Genomic DNA, 15,309 nt, shown 5'->3' on the forward strand with positions numbered 1-15,309 from the left:
AGCCCAGGGGTTGGCCCTGCAGACCCCTTTAACAGAAACCATGCTCAGTGTTTCCTGTAACCGTCTCATTCACTCTGTACCTGCAACCCTAGGGGGAAGCACGCTTACTCCCATTTCACAGATGGAAAAGTAAGCCTCAGAGAAGTTACAGGACTTCTCTGTACAAAGACCCACAGAGCTTTACCTTAAACCTGCTCATTCATCCAACAGACATTGATCGAGGTGGGGAGATAGCTCAGAGAGTTAAGGCACAAGTTTGGCACAAGAAAAGCCCAGATTCGATCCCCAGAATCACAGCAAGTACCCCCAAGCAACATGCCTGCAATAACTCCTGAGACCTGACGGGTGTGGCCCAGAGAACAAGAACAAATTGACTGAGCACTCACCATGTGCCAAGACCCATGCCAAGCCCTAAAGACAGACGTGAGTCACATGAGTCCCTGCCCTGGAGACATTTATAGCCCAGGCTTTGAAGCAGCCAGGAACGCTTCATGTGACAGATACTCTGCGGTCACAGTATGTTCCCCTGCCAGGTTAGTATGTGACAGATACTCTGAGTAAAGGAGCGAGAACGGAGCACTTCCGTTCAGAAGAGAAGCAATCACGGAGGCCTGCATAAGGACGTTTCATTGGCACTAGGATTGGAAGGGTCCAAGAGAGTTCACTAGGTTGGAGAAATTCTCTGGAGGCTTCGGTACCTCTGCTCTCCTGTGCCCTGATTTTAGGCTGGAGTGGCACCTCTGAGGCAGACTGAAGAGTGGCATAGATGCTGTTTTCCACCCCCGCCCAGGCATCTCTCCTTAAGGCAGACAGGCCAGAGACCCCTGACTCATATACTTCGGTTTTGGTCTCTGAGTCTCCCCTGACGAGTATTTTTAGCTTGGCACAGCTGTGCAGGGTGTGAGAGCAGCCATGTGATATCAGCCCGGTGCCCAGGAGTAATCCTGGGGCTCAAAGGTTCCACCAGGAGAGGGGCAGGGAGACGAAGGTCTGCTCTCCCCAGCCCCTGCATTCCAGCTGCGGCCCCTGGCGAGGTGTCCAGGCCTCTGGGGCAGCGCTGCAGCCTGTTTCTGAACTCCAGGAGCTGGTAGGGGGCTCTCTGGGTCTTGTGTGAGGAGAGGAAAGTCCAGCAGAGACTGGCCTGGCCTGCCCCTCGACCTACCTGCCCCTGTGCTGGGTGTATGGCCCAAGGGTTTTCCAGCCTCTTTTTCTCCTCCAGCCCAGCCTTAACACCCAGGTCTCCAGGCACCCCAGGGCCTCCCTGCTGCTCTCAGAACTCTTGGCATCCATCTCATTATTTCTGTCCCAGAGGCCTTTAGGGCTGAGCCTGGGCCAGAGAGATTGTGACTTCCCCAGAGTCAGCCAGAGCCCCCTCCAGGAATGCTGGGTGGCCCCAAGGGTCCTGTCCTCAGCCTCAGACCTGCCCAACGGTCAGCACAAGGAACTGCTACACACCCCAGCCTTGCCTCCTGCCCTCATGCATGTGGACACTGGTTTTCATTATCCCAGCCTGTGTTTGTTTGTTCACTGGCTTCTTCCCGCCACACTTACCACGTACTAGGCAAGGTGCTAAGTACTGTGGTTTAAGTACCGTGTGTGTCTCTGAATGAGTGTGTGTGTGTGTGTGTGTGTGTGTGTGTGTGTGTGTGTAAACATGGAGACTATGGCATCAGTGTGAGGAGCTGCATCCTGCAGATGGTGCCCAGCCAGTGAGAGCCATACTGGCCCACAGACCCAGGCCTGGCTGGCCCTCTGGTTTATCTAAGAGGCCCCATTTTCCTCAAAGTTCCAAGAATACTCAGTTTGGTACACTCAGAGCTAAGCTCAGACCTCCATTCTGTCTCCACATGGGACCCATTTGACTGAGGGGGGAATGTGAGTCTTACTCCTGACACAGACAGAAGCAGGTAACAAGATGTGGATGTTGACTGCAGCCTACACTGGGGCTCTTCCCACTGTCCTCCCTGTCACACATCTGTCCCTCAAGTTAGACCCTGAGGTTCTCAGCCTCAGAACCTCCTGTCTCCACCCATGAGTGCACACACACATACACACAGATATACACACATGCATGTACACACATATGCACACATGCATACACATGCATACACATGCACAGATGTGTATGCATGTGCATATACACATTAACACATGTGCACGCACATGCATATACATGTGCACACATTCATAAACATGCACACACATGCATATGTGTGCACACATTCATAAACACATGCACACACGTGTACGCACATGCATATACACATGCATGCACATGCACACACCTGCACGCACATACATATACATGTGAACACATTCATAAACACATGCACACATATGCATATACGTGTGCACACATTCATAAACACATGAACACACATGCACACACGTGCACACACATTCGGTTCACAAACCAGCCTCCATCTGGACATATTCAAGCAGAATAAACACCTAGAGTGTAAAGCCAGCGCCCAGCCAGGCACCTCTGCATTCCCAACAGTCCCTCTGGTTGGGCCCCCTGAAGTGACTTTCACACATTCCTTTATTCAATGTCCAGGAAGTGCTCCTGCCTCTCCCTGGGCCTGGTCCACCCCTGCCAGCTCTTACAGGAGTGGCCAGCGAGCCCACCTGGCCAGAGAGAGGGGCAGGGCCAAGCCTGGGAGCACAGACAAGAACATGATGAGGCGCAAGGACAGAAAAGGGCCTGCAGGGCAATGTCTGTCCTGGGGGGGACAGGAGGGGCTCACCCCATCTGGCCAGCACAGCGCCAGGCAGTGGGCATGCACGGATGAGCAAGAGTCTCGGCAGGGAGCCCAGATGCGTTGATGGCTGGGGTCAATGAGCAAGGTTACGAAGCACACAGGCCTGAGAGGGCCACTAGTGAGGAACAGAGAGCAGAAGGCACAGCATGGGCAAAGGCCGGGGGTGGAAAAGCACTGAAGCTTGTCACTGAACTGGAAAAGAGCCATCTCCCAGGAATGTGTGAGCACAGGGGGTGCCTTAGCTCAGGGCTGCTCAGGAAGGGGGCTCTTTATTCTTAAAGCAGCAACGGGAGGCCAAGGGTCTATCAGATGGGGCTGAGAGGCTGTCATTGATGATTGACAGGGGTGTGCTGGTGGGAGGGGCAGGCAGAGGGCTGAGGAGGCCAGCAGGTAGCCCAGCAGGAGACAGATGCGTCCTTGGGGGCTGGAAGGTGGGGAGGGCAGTAGGCAGAGCACCCCGCAGAGGGAAGGGCTATTTTTAGAGAATGGAGAGACTTGCTGAGGAGCTGGATGTGAACTCCCATGGTACTCGTGTTTTTGGCCGAGCTGCTGGGTGAAGGGAGGTATCCTGGAGAACCCTAGAACGAGGAAGCCCAGAGAGGAGCCAGATCTTGCCGTAAAGAAGAGCCAGGGGCCAGGGTGTAACTTGGTGGCAGGTAGAGTGCAGGGCCCCTGTGGAGGACACAGAGACCCACTGACCGGAGGTTTGGAAAAGACCATGGTGAAGCCGGAGCTCTCAGTGTGCTTGAATCACTTAGAGGGGGCTAGGAGGCATCCCAGAGAGAAACGCCCAGCCCCAACCCCAGGCATAAGGGGGCAAGTCTGGTGGCTGGTGCTGCAGATCCCCAAGAGCTCCCTGGAACGGGCTGTTTCCTACTGCCGTGCTCATCTCCCCCCAGATACGAGGCCCGGTTCCAGCAGAAGCTCCTTGAATACACAGACTCCAACAACATCGCCTCGCTCTTCCTCACTGCAGCCAACAGATGGCTAGAAGTCCGCATGGCAAGTGCCACCTTGGAGGACTGGGATGACGGTGAAAGCAGGAGCACACGGGGAGAGATCACGGGCACATGGGGAGAGATCACGGGCACACAGGAAGAGATCATGGGCACACAGGAGAGATCATGGGCACACAGATTACAGGCACACATGAAGAGATCATGGGCACACACGGAGAGATCACAGGCACATAGAGATCACGGGCACACAGGGAGAGATCATGGGCATACAGGAAGAGATCATCGGCACACAGGAGAGATCACGGGCACACAGGAGAGATCATGGGCATACAGGAACAATCACAGGCACACAGGGAGAGATCATAGGCACACAGGGAGACATCACAGGCACACGGGGAGAGATCATGGGGACATGGGGAGAGATCATGGGCACACGGGGAGAGATCACGGGTACACAGGAGAGATCATGGGCACACAGAGATTACAGGCACACACGGAGAGATCACAGGCACACATGGAGAGATCACAGGCACACAGGAAGAGATCATGGGCACATAGAGATCACGGGCACATGGAGAGATAATGGACATACAGGGAGAGGTCATGGGCACACACGGAGAGATCATGGGCACATAAAGAGAGATCACGGGCACACAGGGAGAGATCATGGGCACATAGGAGAGATCAAGGGCACACAGGAGAGATCGCACAGGCACACACAGGAGAGGTCATGGGCATACACGGAACAATCATGGGCACACAGGAAGAGATTACGGGCACATGGGGAGAGATCACGGGCACACAGGAAGAGATCACGGGCACACAGGAAGAGATCACGGACACACATGGAGAGATCATGGGCATATGGGCAAGAGATCATGGGCACATTTGAGGACACACAGTTCCTTGCCCTTCTCCAAACCACGGTGGTCCTCCCAGGGGCGGACCCACAAAGCCCCTCCTGGGTCCTTTGTATAGGCCATGGGTGGCTAGGGGAGGTAATTCCTGAGCCATGAAGAATTGCCTCTAAGGCAGGTGGTGTCTAAACTGTACATTCTGGGTGAGGCCCAGGCTGGGGTGAGGACGGGAGCCCAGCTGGCCACTCACCATGCCTCTGGGGCTCCGCCTTTGCTGGGCCGTGTGTGTGTGTGTGTGTGTGTGTGTGTGTGTGTGTGTGTGTGTGTGTGAAGAGAGAGAGAGAGAGAGAGAGAGTGCATGCAGACATGTGTGTGTGCATTTGTGTGTTTGCGTGTGTGTGTGTGTTTGTGTGTGTATGTGTCTGACCGGGTGAGTGATGGGGTTCAGGCTGAGACTCCGGGTCCTGTGGCCCCAGCCCCCAGCCCCAGGCCAGCTTCTCCCTCCACAGGAATACATCGGAGCATGTGTGGTGCTCATCGCGGCCGTGACCTCCATCTCCAACTCCCTGCACAGGGAGCTGAGTGCCGGCCTGGTGGGCCTGGGCCTCACCTATGCCCTCATGGTGAGTGGCCACGGGTAGGCAGGGGGCAGATGGGCCAGTACTAGGGAAGTGATGGGGACCTTCCCCAACACATGCTTCAGGACTCGCCCCTGCCGGCTGTGAGAGTTGGCTGAACTTCCTGCTGCTGCAGAGACCAGGCAGGTGAGGGACCAAGTCCCTGCTGCCTCTCCACCAGCCAGTGGGCAACCAAGGCCCAGCCCCCAACCCCCAGGCCCTCCTCAGCTGGGGGAAGTTGGTCACGTGTACCCCCTCTCACCCCAGGTCTCCAACTACCTCAACTGGATGGTGCGGAACCTGGCAGACATGGAGATTCAGCTGGGGGCTGTGAAACGCATCCACGGGCTCCTGAACACAGAGGCCGAGAGCTACGAGGGGCTGCTGGGTGAGGGCATGGAGAGAGCATGGGGAAGAAGGCCCCATCAAGGGCTGGACGGGGGGAGGATGGAGCCTTTAGGAAGCTCTTCCTGGAGACCAGCTGTGGTCCAGGCCTGCGTGCTGACCCCCAGCCTGACCTGCAGCACCATCACTGATCCCCAAGAACTGGCCAGACCAGGGCAAGATCCAGATCCAGAACCTGAGCGTGCGCTACGACAGCTCCCTGAAGCCGGTGCTGAAGCACGTCAATGCCCTCATCTCCCCAGGACAGAAGGTGCGTGGCGGGACAGGGAGCCTGCACCCTAAACCCAGGTCTCCAGGCTCCGGGACCTGCACCCTGACCAGACACCGGCCAATGCCCTGACTTCTCTCTCTTCCTGCTGTCTCCTCATCCCTCAAAACAGAGGTGCTCTGGCTTAAAAGGCTTTGTCAGGGGCTGGAGCGATAGCACAACGGGTAGGGTGTTTGTCTTGCATGTGGCTGACCTGGGTTGAGTCCCAGCATCCCATATGGTCCCCCGAGCAGCACCAGGAGTGATTCCTGAGTGCAGAGCCAGGAATAACCCCTGAGCATCCCCGGGTGTGACCCAAAAGAACAAAAACAAAAAAAAATGAAGGCTTTGTCAGGGTGCCCCGCAAATTGTCAGGGGCTCTCCCGGGTCCCAGGTCCCTGAGCTGCAGAGCAGAGGTCTTAAGGCAGAGAATAAGCTCCCTCCCACCCCATTTGCAATCCCAAGGAGACAAAGTGACCCCTCTCTTGTCTCCTTCCTCATGTCCCTCAGCTCCTTGGCTACCCCTCCCCTGTTCCTCTCCCCCCTCCCCCACTGCTCTCTCACACTCACGTCCATCAGCACCCAAGTACTGGGGCCTGCCTGAGGGGCACACATAGGGTCATCCCTGCACACCACACTTAGCCCCCGCAGCCCATGCCTGCTACAGCCATGCACACAGCTATGCCGGCACCCCAACTCTGCTGCACCCACATCCCAGGCATGCCCAGGCTCACACCCAGAGCAGGAGACAAGCACAAACCCAGCCAAAGAGATGCTGGCCAGAGATGTAGCTCGGGAGAATACCGGGGTGCAGAGGGTCATCTACAGGCTGAGCCCCCAACCCTGTAGAAGCCTGGGGCTCCACCCCCAGCACCGCCAGGGGGATCCCCCAAGCACATAGCCAGGAGGAGTTCCTGAGCACCACTGGGTGTGGCCCCAAAAGCATCTGCCCACCTACCTCCCACCTAAAAGATGCTCTGAGTCCCCAGCCCCCACCCAGAGCCCCCCTAACCTGCTCCTCTCTGCAGATCGGGATCTGCGGCCGCACGGGCAGCGGGAAGTCCTCCTTCTCACTCGCCTTCTTCCGCATGGTGGACATGTTCGAAGGTGAGTGGCCAGGGGTTTGGGGGGGAGGGGACCCCAGGCACCCATGGGAGGCAGAGGGGGTCGCAGCCCTGCTCCTGGCCCATGGCCCCGCTGAGTCCGGGGACACCGTGTGCCCTCCCACCCCGCCACCACCACACAGGCCGCATCATCATCGATGGCATCGACATCGCCAAGCTGCCCCTGCACACGCTGCGTTCGCGTCTGTCCATCATCCTACAGGACCCCGTTCTCTTCAGCGGCACCATCCGGTGAGTGCCCCTTGACCCAGCCCCAGCAGCGCCCAGGGGTTGGGCATGAGACCAGAGCATGCAGCTGCGGCTCCACCCCCAGGACCCCGTAGTTCCCCAGTACCGCCGAGGGGACCCCCGAGCACAGAGCCAGCTGGGTGTGACCCTAAACTCCCTCTCCCTCCCCCCCAAAAAAGATGCTCTGGGACCTCAAAGCCCCCCAGAACCCTCGCGGCAAACCGGCTCCTACCTGCAGGTCAGGGTCCCCGACATCACCACCCACGCAGGCAGGGAGCCCCGCGTAGACCACGTCCACTCTCCCCGCCCTTCTCTTTCCTGTCATATCTGGGCAGGCACTGGTGTGGGGCACCCCGACCCTCAGATCTGGGGTGCCAGCCAGCCAGGCCCCGCCCGGTCCTCACACCGGGTCCTTTGTGGACCTTCCCTTGCCTGTCCCTGTCCAGCTTTAACCTGGACCCGGAGAAGAAGTGCTCGGACAGCACGCTGTGGGAGGCACTGGAGATCGCGCAGCTCAAGCTGGTGGTCAAGGCACTGCCCGGAGGACTCGGTAACTGGCCCTGGCTGGGCCCTGGAGGATCCTACAGGGGCCACTACACAGGGGAGGCACCATGTCTTAGATGGGTCCATTCCCTTGCCCCACCCCCCCCCCACCCCACCATTCAGGCTCAGCAGACAGAAGCTGAGAGGGTTGCTGGCCCCCCAGGTCACGTGACTGCTCAGGTCAGGGCTGGCCCCCTGCAATGAGGGTAGAGTTAGAGTGCAGTGAGGCAGAGTCTGCAAGTCTTCGGCACCACAGCAGTCCGGGCAGCCTTGGCCCTCCCTGTCCATCCCCTCCCTCCCCTGGAGGAACAGGAGGGCAGGTTGTGAGCAGTTCCAGGCTGTGGTCAGCAGTCCAGGCTTCAGAGAAGACGGCTACGCCTGCCATCAGCAGGGCTTCACTGTGTTTGCTGCTGGTGGGCTGATGGTCCTCGGCCCCAGGGCACAGGCCCCCCAGGGCTGGTCTGGGTCTCTGACTGCAGCCTCATCAGACACCGGATTGGCTAAGGCTCCTGACCACACACACACACACACACACACACACACACACACACACACACACACACAATGTGCCTGAATGCACACTTCCCGACATCCCCTACTGCACCCTCTCCTCCACTCAGAACTCAAGGTTTGCCAGGGCAGTGTCTCAGAGGACTAGAGCATGTGCGGGAGACCCAGGTTCAACCCCTGGCACCACACAGACCCCTGAGAATAAGCTGGGAGTGACACCCACCCACCCACCCCTGAAAAAAGCACAGGATTAAGGAGACCTGCTCACCCTCTCGCTGGGCTGATTTCAGACGCCATCATCACTGAAGGCGGGGAGAATTTCAGCCAAGGCCAGCGGCAGCTGTTCTGTCTGGCACGTGCCTTTGTGAGGAAGACCAGCATCTTCATCATGGATGAGGCCACAGCTTCCATTGACATGGCCACGGTCAGTCCCTGCTACTTCTGGTAGTGGGCAGGGCAGGGATGGACATGGCCAGAGCTGGGTTTTGCCACTTCTGATGGTGGGTGGTGAAAGAGGGTCTTGTCCAGGTTGCTGGGGAGAAGTTTGCACCAAGAGGTCTGTAAACCTCAAAGGCTATCGATGATGATAAGAGCAGCCTGGGGGACCCTGATTCCAGCTCACCTTCACACACACAAGCTCACCGACTTCACTCTACCACCCACAAGCTTCCCTCAGCACCCACACCCAGGCTCAGAGCTGAGTTCCTGACAGTCTTGACCTGCCCCTGAGCCCTGGTTTGTGCTCTGGGGATAGTTCCATGGTGAGGTGGAGGGAGTGGGGAGATGAGGCTAGAGTCAGGGTCTGACAAGAGCAGAGCCACAAACTGGGGCGCATGTCCCTGACGCCAGAGGAGCCCCATCATGGGCAGGTGAACCAACTGCTGTGACTCCCCCCACAGGAGAACATCTTGCAGAAGGTGGTGATGACGGCCTTTGCCGACCGCACCGTGGTCACCATAGCGGTAAGGGACCCAGGGAGGATGAGGTGCAAGGACTACCCCAAGAGTGGGCATACCTGGGGCTCACCTGCGGTTGGCCATGGAGAAAGGAACCTGGAGCAGTGCAGGGAGCCTGGGCTGCAGGACTGGAGTGTAGGGGTGCACCTGCGCCCCTCATACCTCTTCATCCTGGTTCTGTGGGTCCCGTGAGCCAGGCTGGGGTTACTTGTCTACAGGAAGGAAGTCAGGAGATCTCTGAGTCTGAAAGCTGGGGGGGAGCTGAGGCCTGTGGAGAGAGAAGGTGGCGGGCGGATGAAGCACTGGGGCCACAGAGCCACCAACACCCTTCCCCACCCCCTCATGGCGCCCCCTGTCTCCCAGCACCGAGTCCACACCATCCTGAGTGCTGACCTGGTCATCGTCCTGAAGCGCGGCGCCATCCTTGAGTTCGATGAGCCAGAGAAGCTGCTCAGCCGCAAGGACAGTGTCTTCGCCTCCTTCGTCCGCGCAGACAAGTGACTGTCAGAGCCCCAGGGACCTCCCCCCACCCACCCACTTCTGGTTTTCTAATTGTAAATCACTTGTAAATAAAAAGATTATTTCCTACAGGAGGCCTGGTGTCCAAGGGTGGGGTGTGTGGGACCAGCCTGACCCAGACAGGACCATCAAAGGAGTCTAGACGCATCTAAGGAGAGTCTGGGCCCACCTGAGAAGAGTCTGGGCCCACCTGAGGAGAATCTGGGCCCACCTGAGGAGAGTCTGAGTCCACCTGAGGAGAGTCTGGGCCCATCTGAGGAGAGTTTGAGCCCATCTGAGGAGAGTCTGGGTCCATCTGAGGAGTCTGGGCTGCAGGTGCTTCAGCCCTGACAGGAAGCAGCCTGAAGCCCTTCCCTTAGCTGGCCACTGGCAGGAGGCCCTGGTCACACCACAGGTGCTTCCCTTAGCAGCTCAGGAGGCTGCAAGTCCAAGGTCATGGGGCTTGTTTTCCTTCTTAGGCCTCACTCCTCAGTGGCAGAGGGTGCTTAGGGTGCTTGTTCTCTCTCTCTCTCTCTCTCTCTCTCTCTCTCTCTCTCTCTCTCTCTCTCTCTCTCTCACACACACACACACACACACACACACACACACACACACTCACACAAGATATGCTCATTGCTGAGATACCCATCATCTTAGATACTGTCACTTTAAATGACAAGGGCCCACTCTTGTCATTTAAAGTGTTTACCCCTCCAGAGTCAAATTGTATATATTCTCTCCAGTAACAGCCCAATGGGGAATGTCAGTCTGTGATTTGGGAGATGCAATTCAGTACAGAAGAGCTTATGACATTTTTTTTATCATTATCTCATCAGATAAAGCCACATTTTTGCATGTAGATTGGTCCTGTTTTGACTCACTGTTTTGTTTTTGTTTGGGAGTCACACATAGCAGTGCTAAGAGCTTACTCCCAGTTCTGTGCTCATGAATCATTCCTGGTGGGGCTTAGGGGAACATGAGTGGTGCCGGGGACCAAACTGAGGCCATGTTCAAAGCAAGTGCCTTAACTCTGGTACTACCTCTCCAGTCAGTCCTCTCAATTCATTTAACTCTTGGATTAGAACTGTGGGGCCTAGGACCCCTCAGATCGGCACTGTTTCCATAACCAGCGGCAGGATCCCAACACAAAATAGCTTATACAGAAATGGGAGTTCATTGGGTTCACTGGGTTCGTTGTCAGAAGTGACTGAAAGATCAGCGTAGCTGGATCCAAGCATTTGACATCAGGAATGTATCTCAATTGTGGCTTCTTTTTTTTTTTTCCTCCTCTGAGACAGATGGTCTCCAGTACCTCCAGCTCACTTCCTATGCCCCTCCCACCACCCAAATGGGAAAGTCCTGAGAGCAAATCTCAATGGGGCCTCTCCCTCACCCCATGAGTGTGATCAGAGAGTTGGCATACAGGGAGGGCTAAGCTGGGTCACAGCCCCCATCTCACCCCCAACCCCAAGCAAGGACCCTGAGCAGTAAATGAGAGAAGGGCGGTCCTGCAAAGAGAAAGCCAGGTGGTTGCTGGGAGAAATCGTACCTCAGACACAGGGGCACCCAAACAACAGCTGCCCTTAGGCTTCCTCTTGGTCCTGGGATGGCAGATGCTCACCTGCCAATCATTCCATTCTCATTTACGTGTTGCTCTCTGAACAGACCCTCCCACGTCCTGGGTTGCAGACCCGGGAGTCTCAGGCCTGCATCAGAAGCAAAACAATGTAAGGAGAATGTCCCAGACATTGGAGAGGCTGCCCAGCACAAAGCTTTCTGGGTGTTCCAGGAGCTGGAGGAGCTCCGAGCAGTGAACTTTGCATGAACCAACAGGCTGTCTGGATTTGCATTGAGCATGAAGGAGTGGGAATTAGCAGGGCAGAGAAAGGAAGGGATTCATGGTGGGGAGAAGGGTGTCTGAGGAGGCACGAGATTCTACAGCCCTGGACCTGGGATGTAGCTCAGTGATGGAGCATCTGCCTTGCAGGCACAGGACCACAGTTCTGATGCCTGGCACTGCCCACATGCCAAGTGTGTACAAAGAGGCATTGCTATTTGCCGTCTCCAGCACACTGCAATCCACTGTGTGAGCACAGCAACCAAGTGTCCAAGCTCCAGCTACCTCCACCACAACAAAGGGAAGGGAGACAAAGGGAGAAGAAAGATCAGAGTCTTAACTGCCAGAAGAACTCAGAACCCCCAGAGAAGGGGTGAGGACACAGTGTCCCAATGGCAGAGTGAGCAGGCTTTCTTCCCAGCTGAGAGCTAGGGAATCCCCATTCATATCCCAAACCAAGGACAGCCCTATGCTGGTATCTGCTTTAAAATCATCACCCTTGCCTAGTAGGACCAAGACCTGGGGTACATCAAGTGTACGAGCCAGCCCTAAAACAACCCTTCGGCCCCCTTGCTTCTCCTATATAAGGCAGAACCCAGCCTGCCCAAGGAAGGAGGTAGAAAGCCTGGACCAGCAGTTCAACCTCTCTTTAAAGTGCAGGGGTGGGGCCGGAGGGGATGGCGTCAGGATGGAGAAGACGCAACCAACCACCCCAGCTTCTGGGCTGCAGCAGTCAGCCGGGCCCTCTGGTGGGCGTTAACCGATGTTCTTACACCTACTAATGTTCATTATTCCCCCTGCCCGGGGAGGGAGTTCTCCACTCGCATCCGCTTCTCAAAGGAGGGCCCGTGACTCAGAGAAGACGAAGAGCATCCCCCGAAGAGGAGACATCTCATCTCGCTCAGCCAGTCACGGGGCCGCCCGGAGCCGCAGCCCCGCTCCGTGCCCCTTTCCCCAGCTCTCCCCAACGCCCAGCGCCTTTGTGCCACGCCAAGGGGGGGGGGGGGGGGCAGATATTGACCCAAGTTTCAGGACCTTGGGGAAGGGGAAACGAAGGTGACCGGGGTTGCGCCCCCCCCAGACAGGGAGCGCGGGTCACGAGTCCTTCCACTGCCCCCTCCCGCGCGCCCCAGTTCCTCGGGGCGTGGGCCGGACGGAGGAAGCTCTCCGGGTCCATCTGTTCCAGCAAACCCCCAAGGCGAGCCTGAGAGTCGCAGGAGGCCGGCGGGGAAGGGAGGGGAGGGGAGGCGGGGCCAGCACCGGTGCCCGCCCCGCCCCTGGCACCCGACTGGGTCGGGCTCCCTCTGGCGGCCTCAGGCGCCCCGTTCCACAAGGCGCGCGCCCCCAGCCCGCTATCTTCCACCCCCCCCTCCCCGCCCAACACCTAGCACCCGTCTCTCTCCACGCGCCCACCCAGACGGACGGACGGACGGACTGGAGCAGGGCCCGCGCCGACGCCCGGGCGCCAGGAGGGGGCGGGGAGGCGGCAGCGGCGGCGGCGGCGGCGGCTGCTGGAAGCGCCCGAGCAGGTGCCGCGGCGGGGACGCGCGCGGGCCTGGCGGGGCGCGGGGCGCGGGCAACCGGGTGGCGCTGGTGACCTGGGGGTCGCGAGCTGAGCAGCCGGGGAAGGGGACTGGCGACTTCGCGGAGCGCTGAATCCCCGGGAGACTCAGGACAAACAGACAGAGCGCTGGAGCGGGGTTACCCCCCCCCCCAACCTCCACCTCCCCGAAACGCTACGGGGACGCAATCCCAGCCACGGGGAGGTGAGCGGGTTGGAGTAGGAAAGAAGGGACAGCCCGGGAGGTAAGACTGGGAGTCGGGGGTGGGTCGGCTCATGACACTGAAGCTTGGAGGGGAGCCAGGGGGCAGATATGGGTGAGGCGGCAGGGGACCGGGCCGGGCTAGCGTGAGTGAGGTCTGGCCAGCTAAGTAAGATCCGGAGAGGAGAGGTCACCTTCCTCGAGGTGGGCGCTGAAAAGCCAAACTAAGAGGGGTGAGGGGGTCATAGCCGGGAGGCCTGGGGGTGCCAGGGAGTGGGGCAGTGTTGAGTGGGGAACCAGGACCAGGTAAGGAAACGGTTGGGTGGGGGACTCCAGGACCGGGCAGGAGGGCCAGGGCTGAGGCTGCTCGCAGGTGGAGGTGAGGATGAGGCTGGGTGCGGAGATGGCTCAGAAGTGACACCCGCACACACGCACACACGCACGGACGGACGCACAGAACAGCGTGCCCTAGCAGGGGAGCGCCCCCGCCAGCCAGCGAGGCCCTAGGCTCAGGTCGGGGACGCCCCCCATGGGGGAGGCGTCTCCCCGCCGGTGGCTGGCACCATGCTGTCCCGGAAGGGCATCATTCCTGAGGAGTACGTGCTGACCCGCCTGGCCGAGGACCCCGCTGAGCCGCGATACCGCGCGCGCGAACGCCGGGCCCGTTTCGTGTCCAAGAACGGCAACTGCAACGTGGCGCACAAGAACATCCGCGAGCAGGGCCGCTTCCTGCAGGACGTCTTCACCACGCTGGTGGACCTCAAGTGGCCGCACACGCTGCTCATCTTCACCATGTCCTTCCTGTGCAGCTGGCTGCTCTTCGCCATGGTCTGGTGGCTCATCGCCTTCGCCCACGGGGATCTGGCACCCAGCGAGGGCACCGACGCCGCCTGCGTCACCAACATCCACTCTTTCTCCTCCGCCTTCCTCTTCTCCATCGAGGTCCAGGTGACCATTGGCTTCGGCGGGCGCATGGTGACGGAGGAGTGCCCGCTGGCCATCCTGATCCTCATTGTGCAGAACATCGTGGGGCTCATGATCAATGCCATCATGCTGGGCTGCATCTTCATGAAGACGGCGCAGGCGCACCGGCGCGCCGAGACGCTCATCTTCAGCAAGCACGCGGTCATCGCCGTGCGCCAGGGCCGCCTCTGCTTCATGCTGCGCGTGGGCGACCTCCGCAAGAGCATGATCATCAGCGCCACCATCCACATGCAGGTGGTGCGCAAGACCACCAGCCCTGAGGGCGAGGTGGTGCCCCTGCACCAGGTGGACATCCCCATGGAGAACGGCGTGGGGGGCAACAGCATCTTCCTGGTGGCCCCGCTCATCATCTACCACGTCATCGATGCCAACAGCCCGCTCTACGACCTGGCCCCCAGCGACCTGCACCACCACCAGGACCTCGAGGTCATCGTCATCCTGGAGGGCGTGGTGGAGACCACGGGCATCACCACGCAGGCCCGCACCTCCTACCTGGCCGACGAGATCCTGTGGGGCCAGCGCTTCGTCCCGATTGTGGCCGAGGAGGACGGCCGCTACTCGGTGGACTACTCCAAGTTTGGCAACACCGTCAAAGTGCCCACGCCTCTCTGTACTGCCCGTCAGCTGGACGAGGACCGCAGCCTGCTGGACGCAGTCACCCTGGCCTCCACCCGCGGGCCCCTGCGTAAGCGGAGCGTGGCTGTGGCCAAGGCCAAGCCCAAGTTCAGCATCTCTCTGGATTAGCCAGGCTCCCCCCCCCCAGGACCCCGCCATTGGTGTGTCTGTCCACGGGCAGTGTGGTGTGGTATGTCGCGTGGACATAGTGTGCACCCCTCTCCTGCCCCCGGCCACTTCCGGTCCTGAGGTGGGGCCGGCGCTCTCAGTTCAGCCTCGCCCATGCTGCTCCATAGTCATGACGCTATTTCTGGCCGCTGCAGGTTATTTTTGTCCCGGCTTCTTCCTTCCCAGCTCAGGATGGCTTGCCTCCTGCGAGGGGAGCTGTAGGAAGGGTCAGGCAC

At 58.9% G+C, this 15,309-nt stretch overlaps 2 protein-coding genes across 3 annotated transcripts in view; both read left to right on the plus strand.

Moving 5' to 3' along the window:
- ABCC8 (ATP binding cassette subfamily C member 8) overlaps nt 1–9,796 on the plus strand; it is an 84,574-nt gene extending 74,778 nt beyond the window's left edge. For both annotated transcript variants that reach the window (XM_056130876.1, XM_056130884.1), the window contains exons 30-39: nt 3,662–3,764; nt 5,088–5,201; nt 5,463–5,583; nt 5,720–5,850; nt 6,876–6,954; nt 7,094–7,202; nt 7,646–7,749; nt 8,543–8,676; nt 9,152–9,214; nt 9,572–9,796. In XM_056130876.1, the coding sequence (XP_055986851.1) occupies nt 3,662–3,764; nt 5,088–5,201; nt 5,463–5,583; nt 5,720–5,850; nt 6,876–6,954; nt 7,094–7,202; nt 7,646–7,749; nt 8,543–8,676; nt 9,152–9,214; nt 9,572–9,709 (1,096 nt within the window). In that variant the 3' untranslated portion in view covers nt 9,710–9,796. The remainder of the gene's footprint in view (nt 1–3,661; nt 3,765–5,087; nt 5,202–5,462; nt 5,584–5,719; nt 5,851–6,875; nt 6,955–7,093; nt 7,203–7,645; nt 7,750–8,542; nt 8,677–9,151; nt 9,215–9,571) is intronic.
- Nucleotides 9,797–13,705: 3,909 nt separating this feature from the next.
- Nucleotides 13,706–15,073, plus strand: KCNJ11 (potassium inwardly rectifying channel subfamily J member 11). The gene has a single exon (XM_056130898.1). The coding sequence runs from the start codon at nt 13,871–13,873 to the stop codon at nt 15,032–15,034; it is 1,164 nt and encodes a 387-aa protein (XP_055986873.1). The 5' UTR covers nt 13,706–13,870; the 3' UTR covers nt 15,035–15,073.
- Nucleotides 15,074–15,309: the final 236 nt, after the last annotated feature.

This window comes from Sorex fumeus, unplaced genomic scaffold (assembly GCF_029834395.1).
Source record: "Sorex fumeus unplaced genomic scaffold, SorFum_2.1 ptg000007l, whole genome shotgun sequence".
Lineage (NCBI taxonomy): Eukaryota > Metazoa > Chordata > Mammalia > Eulipotyphla > Soricidae > Sorex > Sorex fumeus.

Coding starts and splice junctions, on each gene's coding strand:
- KCNJ11 (XM_056130898.1), top strand. CDS start 13,871: ATGCTGTCCCGGAAGGGCATCATTCCTGAGGAGTACGTGCTGACCCGC.